The 9,018-nt window shown below is 44.0% G+C and overlaps 1 protein-coding gene across 1 annotated transcript; it reads right to left on the bottom strand.

Annotated features, from left to right (window-relative positions):
* Positions 1-4,961: 4,961 nt before the first annotated feature.
* LOC112993346 (tubulin alpha-8 chain) lies at positions 4,962-8,227 on the bottom strand. The gene is made up of 4 exons (XM_026116911.2): positions 8,185-8,227; positions 7,292-7,440; positions 6,057-6,737; positions 4,962-5,249 (listed from the first exon to the last, which is right to left on the bottom strand). Exons 1-4 carry the CDS (start codon positions 8,210-8,212, stop codon positions 4,962-4,964), a joined length of 1,146 nt encoding a protein of 381 aa, XP_025972696.1. The 5' UTR covers positions 8,213-8,227.
* Between the last annotated feature and the right edge of the window lie 791 nt (positions 8,228-9,018).

Below are 9,018 nucleotides of genomic sequence, written 5' to 3'. Positions count from 1 at the left end.
CTCTCCCTCCGCCGCCGCTGGGGGCAGCCGCGCCGCCGCCGCCGGCGAGCGAGGGGGGCTGAGCGTGGCGGCTGCAAGACCCGAAGAGGGTAAAGCGCTCCCGCCGGGCCGAGCGGGTAGATCCCCCTTTCTGTAAGGCGCTGTCGCGGGAAGGCGGCCAAGGGCCTGGGAGAGGCGCCCACTCGGCAGCGGGCGGCGGGGCTCGGCCGTTGGGTCCCGCCGAGGCTGCCTGCCGCCGCCCAACGGTCGCGCCCAACGGTCGCCGCGACCCAGGGGCTCGCGGGGTCCCGTCGCCCGCCGCGCCCCTCTGCAGCGTGGCCTGGTCGGGTTTCTCTTTGACAGAGGCAGAAGTGAGCTTGAAATGGAGGAGTGAGAAATTAAGCTCTGTAGGGGAAAAAAAAAGCTTTTTTTTCCAGGTGGTTTCAATACTTTAAGAAACAGGCTTTGCTAGGACTTCAATGTTTGTTCTTTACTATGCAAAAGTAGGCATTTGTTAGGCATGGTATTTGTTGTTTTTAGCATAAAAAAAAACTTTTCAAGACTACAACAACCTGCTTAGAAGTAAGAAATAGCTCACTTAAATAACTGGCTTAGAAAATAATAATAATAATAAAAAAAAGCCGTTAGGTAGATTAGAAGTTTAAACAATTCCCCATTTGATGGTGGGGTTTCACAACATCAGCTACAACAGGATATACAGATGACTACAGCGATAGACAAATACCCCAGCCGTGTCATAGAGCAGCTCCACACCAGCCAGCGCTGTGTAACTTTTGGCCTCAGTGAGTCGAGCACTTCCTGAGGAGTAAAGGCGCATTAGGCGGCCACTCATCCCATGCATATGTCAGGTTTCCAGACTTTCCTCTTCCTGTTGTTCCTGGGCATCCAGAGGAGGAATAGAGGGCAGCAACACCCTTTAAGGGAGCGCTTCTTGTTGGAGGATGGCCCATCTTTGCTCCTGAGGAGGTGGAAGATGCTAGAGGTGAGCAATGCTGCCCTGTCTCTGGTCCCCTGCAGAGCACTGCTTGCTCGGGAACGGCGTGGGGGAAGCAGGGAGTCCTGCTATATATGTAAAGCAGGTTGAATCTCTGGCATCCAGGCAATGAGAGGTCCGTGTGTGATTTGGCAGAGCACATCTGCCTACTTTTATCCAGGAGCTCCAGCTGGGTCAGAGACAGCACTTCCTTTCCCTGCAGCTGCCGCCAGGAGGTCCCTAGCGGACAGGTCCTTCCATTATCTTCCATTGCCATCCTCTTCCTTGCTCTCTCTATCTGTAAGATTGGGTTGGCAGGACATGAGGGGTTTGTGAGGGGCTTTGCTCCTTTTCACAGTCTGTCTGGAGTTCCTGGTGGCTTTTCCCATCTCCCTTTCCTTGCTTCCTATAACCTCACTGGTGTCTTCAGAGTGCCCCCTCAGTGCCCCTGTTGATGAACTGAATTTTGCCTGTACTGTGCCTTCAGCTGTTGCCTCAGTGAGTTATTAAATTCTGTCGATGTTACAGAAAAAAATATGTGGGGAGGAAAACCATGGCTTACATAGCCCAAAGTTGCAGGCTCCATCTCGTATCATACAGGCATTTAGCAGTTATAGAGGGAATGTAGGAGTTGAATGTGGGAGTCCCGTTATAAAATTTCTGCAGCAAAGATGCTTTTCAAAGCCTTAAGTGTCATATGTGTCCTTATTAGCATACTGTCACACCTTGAACTATAGAGCCAGACCTTTGGTTATGGGGTGGTGGGTAGAAGACCTTATGTCTTCAGAGGAGGATTTTGATGATGAAGACAACCCTCACGATGATGATACAGGATGTTTACTGCCTCTCCTCTGTCATGCACCCTTTGCCAGAACACTTTGGCTGCTGCTTTCAGGGGCAGGCTTGTACTAGCACGGGTTTATTGTGGGGAGAGGCTAGGCTGTCTTTATTTCTTCCATTATGACAGGCCAGGATAGCATGTACTCCCAGTCTTGTGCCAGGGCACATCTGTGCAGTCCCCACCCTGCTTCACTGAACTTGGGAAGGAGACAGGTGCACATGAGGCTTTCAGAGGGACTATCTGGAGCCCAACAGTGCTGTTGTTGTTGCAGTCCCGCAAGAGGTCCCAGTGCCATCCCCTGCTAACAAGTTATATAGAGCCTGCTTATGCAGTGTTGCCCTGTTGGAGGCAATGCAGTTGCTTGGCAGCCAGAGCTCTTCAGCTAAGGCAGCAGCAGTGGCAGCAAAAAGCTTCCTGGACTGTCACTTGGATGGATGTGGATATCTGCAGGGCTTGTGAGCGGAGGAGTACAAATAACTTCCTGTCTTTCCTGAGGTTAGGCCTATCTCTGGCAGAGCCTTATGGCAATGTTTTAGATTTAGTGATGTAAGGTTCCCTCTTGATGACGAGCTTGTATAGTGTCTGCCTGATAAAAGTCAGGGAGAGTTAAAAAAGAACTGCTAAGCCATGAGTTACTTAGAACCAGCTAAACTATCTGAACAGAGTGCAGACTGGCACTGAAGATTAAATAGGAGCTGAATCTGACAGGTCTGTGGAAGCTAGTAAAGCAGTGTGCAGCTGAGGTGGCTTTTGGAAATGATGCCTGTGAAAGCCAGGATACTAGATTAAGAAGACAGTATGTGTACAGAAGAATATTCTAAGGCTTTACTATTGCTTGGCTGGTTTCCATTGTTTTCTAAAAGCAGGCAAAAAACCTTACGACATTCATTAGGCACAGAAGCTCTATTTACTGCTAATGGATAACATTAGCATTGTGCAACTGGTTTTAAAGATACTCTGTGTGCCTAAAATAACACCCCAATCTTCCATTTTCTTCAGACTGGTTTAATATATCCATTTAAGAATATGTAAACATCCTCAATATGAGGACTATATCTTCCTAAGCAGAGTCGATGGACGCCAAGGCTATAAGTATGAGGGCTGGATAAGGCAATAATGGACAGAGAACAGAATTCAGAGGACCTGTGCTGAAGAGTTGGTTGTGACCCAGAATAACAGCAGAAAGCAGCCCACGTCCAAAGCCAGGCAAAGCTGTTCTCAAAAAGTGACAACACAGTGAACAGTGGTTTTGGATGCCTGTGGAAGTCCGTTGTGACATCCCATGCAGAAATCTGAGCCCAGAAAGTATGCTCAGATAAAGGGATGCCTAAAAAGGAAAGATTCAGTGTTTGGGTCTGAGTACACTGTCTGCTGAGCGTCCAGGGGGTCAATTTGACAAAAGCTGCTAGCTTCTAATAACTACCACAGCCCTTCTAAAATTAACTCCAAATCATTCCAAAGAGTGAATTGACTACTGCGAGATTTGGCATTCTGATTCCTAAATGTCCTTGCAAATAAAATAAACCATAACATTAATGATCAGGGTGACATCTAAAATATCCAGTAAGTTAGACGCTGCACTCCCAGTGATTCAGAACCCATGAAGTACTCCACAATGGATCAATAAATTCAACTTCTTCATTGCATCTCTTTCAGCAATTTGCCAAAGAACAGAGCAAGCACTTAATGTACCATTTTTGTCACTTTTTCGTTTTTATGTATCTTTTTGCAAAATTTATTCACGCAAACCTAGTGAAGATTTAAAAGTTTAAATCACAAGATAGGTGAAGAAGTTAAGATTTGTCACAAGTTCTTTTAGTTTAACTGTGTTTCATGTAAGAAGTTTCCTCTGTTTCTGATTTTGGTTGCAATTCAGGACAGAACTGTGAGGGAACCTGTTTAAGACCTTAAATCCCATTGGACGGAGTAATAGTTATGCATGTTGCTTCGATTTAAGTACATAATCCAGTATATCCTGAATAGGGATGTTTTCCTAAACAAAGGCATTTTGGGTACTCCATAAATACATAATTTAATATTTTACTGATCTGGATAACTAAATGCATATAATACGTACAGAATATACAATTTGAATGTGATGTTATATTGGGAACTGTAACTGCCAACAGAGATGCAAACCTCTGTCTGAAGAAGATCTAGAAAAAAAGTTGCTGAGAGGTTTTCTGGGAAAGAACGGTTGTCATTGCCTAGCAAACTGTGAATCCTGTAAATCCCTGAACTTTGCTCACTACTTTGAATTATCTTTGAATGAACATTAAAATACCTGTTTTGCATATTCACTTGCAGGTAGTCCACTAAATAAAGGTTGCCACAGACAACACAGGGGGGCCTGCTGGGTAAAGGAAAGGTTGTTACTTGCAGAGGAAGAGCCATTCAGGTAGAGTAAGGAACAGTGAAACATTTTAGACTAACTAGCGATGATGCAAAAAGATTTTTTTATAACAGAACTTTCTGAATTAAGCAATTTCACAGAGACACACAGAAAAAAATTTCTTGAACCTGCTACAGATGTCAAATTTTTGGACCCAACCAAAAATGATACTTGTTTTCAAAACACAGGTATGTATCCCCCAAATGTGGAAAAATGGCTTTGCTTTACCATTTCTGAGGAAAATATCTGCTTTATCAGAAATGTATGTTTCACAGAAGAATGAAATGTCACTTTTAGGTCACTAAGGTGAGGCTCACTGAGAGGATCATAAACCACAGAGCAGAGGACTCATTTCTCCATTTTCATTATTCTTTGACGTGAACAAGCAAAAGGTGAAGGTGGGTCAAATTTGAACTTTGAAAGCTATGTTCTTTCACGCTGCTCCATTATAAGCTTGCATATATTCAGTTACAGTGGTTTTAGTGTGTTTGTTCGAGCTTGAAGAGGCTTACATTAAATGTGGAAGGAAAGAGATCAAGTCTTTGTTGCATTACTGGGAGTGGTGGGCCATTACTACAATTGATAATATCTCACAGGAAAATTTACCTGTGATATATGGAACAAAAATGGCCATGTATGACCCCTTCTAAATTTCTGTATATTGCACACAAAGGGGTGACCTGGTGGTAGACACGCGCAGTAAACCGATACAGAGACAATTCTGTGTTCACTGGGGGACAAAGTGTATTTTAAAATTACTCCCCATCATTTTCATCTTCAAATGAGTCAGTTCCCACTTCCTCATAGTCCTTCTCCAGGGCAGCCAGGTCTTCTCGGGCCTCTGCAAATTCTCCTTCCTCCATGCCTTCCCCCACATACCAGTGCACAAAGGCTCTCTTGGCGTACATCAGGTCAAACTTGTGGTCGAGCCTTGCCCAGGCCTCTGCAATGGCCGTGGTGTTGCTCAGCATGCAGACTGCTCGCTGAACCTGGGCCAGGTCTCCTCCTGGAACTACTGTAGGAGGTTGGTAGTTGATCCCAACCTAGAAACAGGAATGTGAGAGAAGGATGAAAAAGGCAGGAGCAGAAAGCAGAAGTCAAAGCGTGGAAAAATATGAGTAGAGGTATAGATGCTGGGGTAGAGTGGTGCAGGAGCACTGTAGCCGCTAAGAAAATTACCAGATGGCAAGTGCCAGTATGATATATGGTGGTTATAATTATCTCTATTATTTTTCTGTTTAATATATGGTGGCAACTTCCTAGCTTTCTGAACAGCTACTAAGCACTGAACATAGTTTCATCAAGATATTCCATATGAGCTAATACAGAAAATTGTGTCCTATTTAAGAATGTTCAGGTTTCTTAAACCATCATTTTGTATGACAAATATTTTTCCACTGTTAATGTCTGTATTATTGTGGAAATGATGTCTCCTAACACTGCTATGTTGGTGGGAGGCCGTATAATGTTTCTGTGTCTGATGAGTTAACTGAGAGCTTCCTTAATATCAGCATTTCCTTTATTGAATATACTTTAAGCAGTATTTCCTTAGTTTCAGTCGATGCTTCAGAGGGGACTCTCACTGCCTTTTTCAAAGTTCATCTGAAATTAATACTTGTTCAGATTTTAACTCTCCTACAATTGGGATTTTCTAGATTTCCACTTACATAAATATTTAAGAGTGTCATGTCAATGGCATGCCCAAAGGAGAAAGGGCACATTTTACATGTGCAAATATTCCTAAAGTTCATTTTCTCACAAGTGGAAAGCATGCAAGACCTAAACCTTTAAACATAAGTTTTCAGCTAGACTGAACTTGCCCTTTAAACCTTACAGAGAAGCACACTCACCTTGAAGCCTGTTGGACACCAGTCCACAAACTGGATAGTTCTCTTGGTCTTGATGGCAGCAATTGCTACGTTGACGTCTTTGGGAACTACGTCGCCACGATACAGCATGCAGCAAGCCATGTACTTGCCATGTCGCGGGTCACACTTCACCATCTGGTTGTTGGGCTCGAAGCAGGAGCTGGTGATTTCTGCCACCGAGAGCTGCTCGTGATACGCTCTCTCAGAAGAGATGATGGGGGCGTAGGTCACTAAGGGGAAGTGGATGCGTGGGTAGGGCACCAGGTTTGTCTGGAACTCGGTCAAGTCCACGTTGAGGGCACCATCGAAGCGCAGCGAGGCGGTGATGGAAGAGACAATCTGGCTGATGAGGCGGTTGAGGTTAGTGTAAGTTGGGCGCTCAATGTCCAAGTTTCGGCGGCAGATATCATAGATGGCCTCATTATCGACCATGAAGGCACAGTCTGAGTGCTCCAGGGTGGTGTGTGTGGTCAGGATAGAATTGTAGGGCTCCACTACAGCAGTGGAGACCTGGGGAGCAGGGTAGATGGCAAATTCTAGCTTGGACTTCTTTCCATAGTCCAGGGAGAGGCGTTCCATCAGCAAGGAGGTAAAGCCAGAGCCTGTGCCCCCACCAAAGCTGTGGAAAATCAGGAAGCCCTGTAGCCCTGAGCAGGCATCAGTCTAGAAAGCAAAGGAGAAAGTGAAAGAATACAGCCTGAACATGAATGTAATAAAGGCTATATCTCTGAGGTGGCCATGAGCTTATATTGAGCTAAGGAGAAAGCAGTCGGCAGTAATATACAGAACAAGAATTCAGCTCAGGTTTTCTTGTGAAGGAGCTGTGGTGGTCATGCTGTCTTGTGTCCTTCAGGAGCTCAACTCATGACATAAAAATTTGATTCTGTCTGTGGAGCTATCTCTGAACTTCACATAACTTTTAGTTAGTCTGGCTGAAAACAAACATGGGAAACTACCTAACTCACCTTGCCATATTTATATTGGTGCTGTAGTGCTGTGCTGAAGATGAAGAATTATATATTCAGAACCACCTTTTAAGAATATCTGTATGTAGCCATATAGCTGAGAAGTGAACTATAGGGCTTTTCTGTCTTGAACTAGTAATGATGCCTCTGTATGTCTTGCAATCTCTTTCTGAACCATTAACAAGTTAATTAGTTCTGCACCTCTTCCTTCAGCAGAATCCACACTCCTGTTTGAAAATTACTGGGACTTACCAGCTTACGAATACGATCGAGTACCATATCAATGCTTTCTTTGCCAATGGTGTAGTGGCCACGGGCATAGTTATTTGCTGCATCTTCCTTTCCAGTAATCAGTTGTTCTGGATGAAAAAGCTGCCGGAAAGCCCCAGCCCGCACTTCATCTGCCCAAGAAAGAGAAATTACAATAAGCTGCATGGCTCTGCTCCAGTGTCAGCAAGTTCTGGTTGTCATTGGAATTGATGCAAGCTTTCAGTCATGAGATGACCCAAAAAACAGATGCTGAAGGAGAAGGAAAAACTGTTTCCTAAGCATTTTTTCATTGTAGCATTCTGTTGATTTATGAAGTGACTAGTCTCCAGCCACAAAAGTTGTTCTTTTGCCTCTACTGACTAGAGGAGAAGTCACCAGAAAAAAAAAAAAGGCGATTTGCAAGAAGAAAATCAGGGTTGCCCCAGGTGCCCCAATTTTCAGAAATTCTCCTTTTTCCTAGCAGAACTGTCAAGCTCCCACTTCGAATCTGAATTGGAGAAAAGCAGCATTCACATGACAAAAATGTCACTATAAATGTGGCCAAGAGTTAGGATTTTTTACGAGGAGAAGTCATACAAATCATGTGTACCAGCTATTTAACTGCTGTTTCCCACTCACTCAGGATATAACAAACTAAAACTATAGTTGAATTCTGAAACTGCTGGGGATCCTGTTATGCTTGTAACACTTATGGAGATAATTGAGCCATGACAGAATCTGGCCCTCTGTGTCACAAGGAAATGATTATGCTATCTGAAGGTAGACCAAGATACAAAGGAGATGCTTCCTTGTTCCAGTGGAAACGGGTGACACACCACAGTGATGTTAGGAAGAGTAAGCTCTGTTCCATTTTCCAGGTTTATTTCTATACTGACCTACTACAGTTGGTTCCAAGTCCACCATTACAGCCCGTGGCACATGCTTCCCAGTGATTGTTTCGCTGAAAAATGTGGTAAACGAGTCATCGTAGTTGAGTGTACTGGGCAGATTCTTGAAGGTGCCATCTGGCTGAATGCCATGCTCCAGACAGAAGAGTTCCCAGCATGCATTTCCTATCTGAACTCCAGCCTGACCAACATGAATAGAGATGCATTCACGCTAAGGGGAGAGAGGAGAGAGAGAGTCAGAAAAAACAATGCACATCACTCCTCCTTCTTTATTCCTAACAGTTACTTTTGCCTGGTGTATTGCTTTTTAAAAATATGTAAAATTGTAGCTAGCAACATTTCATTTGATTGTTCAACCCCATGGACTACAAGCAGACTGTACAACTACAGGCCAGAGACTGGGACAATTCTCTTTAAAAAAAGTGGAGATCTATGTGCTGTTATATATGGGTATATTAAAAACGGAAAAAAAGATCAGTTACGCAGAACCCTCCTTGCCTCCTGTGGATTGTCCCAGCTGAGGAATACATCCCAGTTTAGTTTATTTTTATTCCTGGCTGGAACCTGACACAGCCATGTGGTATTTTTCAACCTTATGTAACCCAAGATGGGTGATGTCTTTTGATCCCTTTAGCCTCTGATATCAGGTTAGAGTTGAAAGAGTTGCTTTAAGCAATATTCATCTCGGGAAATGATTTCAGGTTTTCCCAGTTGAAACAAATATTCTTGCAAGCTCCTAAACAGGCTTGGATTTTACTTTGCAGGTCCACTGCTTATTCAGGCAGTGTCATTGCAATATAATGTGCTTATTTACATAATTTT

Source organism: Dromaius novaehollandiae, chromosome 1 (genome assembly GCF_036370855.1).
Source record: "Dromaius novaehollandiae isolate bDroNov1 chromosome 1, bDroNov1.hap1, whole genome shotgun sequence".
In the NCBI taxonomy this organism is placed as follows: domain Eukaryota; kingdom Metazoa; phylum Chordata; class Aves; order Casuariiformes; family Dromaiidae; genus Dromaius; species Dromaius novaehollandiae.
The sequence above is the reverse complement of the archived record's forward strand: the minus strand, read 5'-3'. Positions and strand labels throughout refer to the sequence as shown.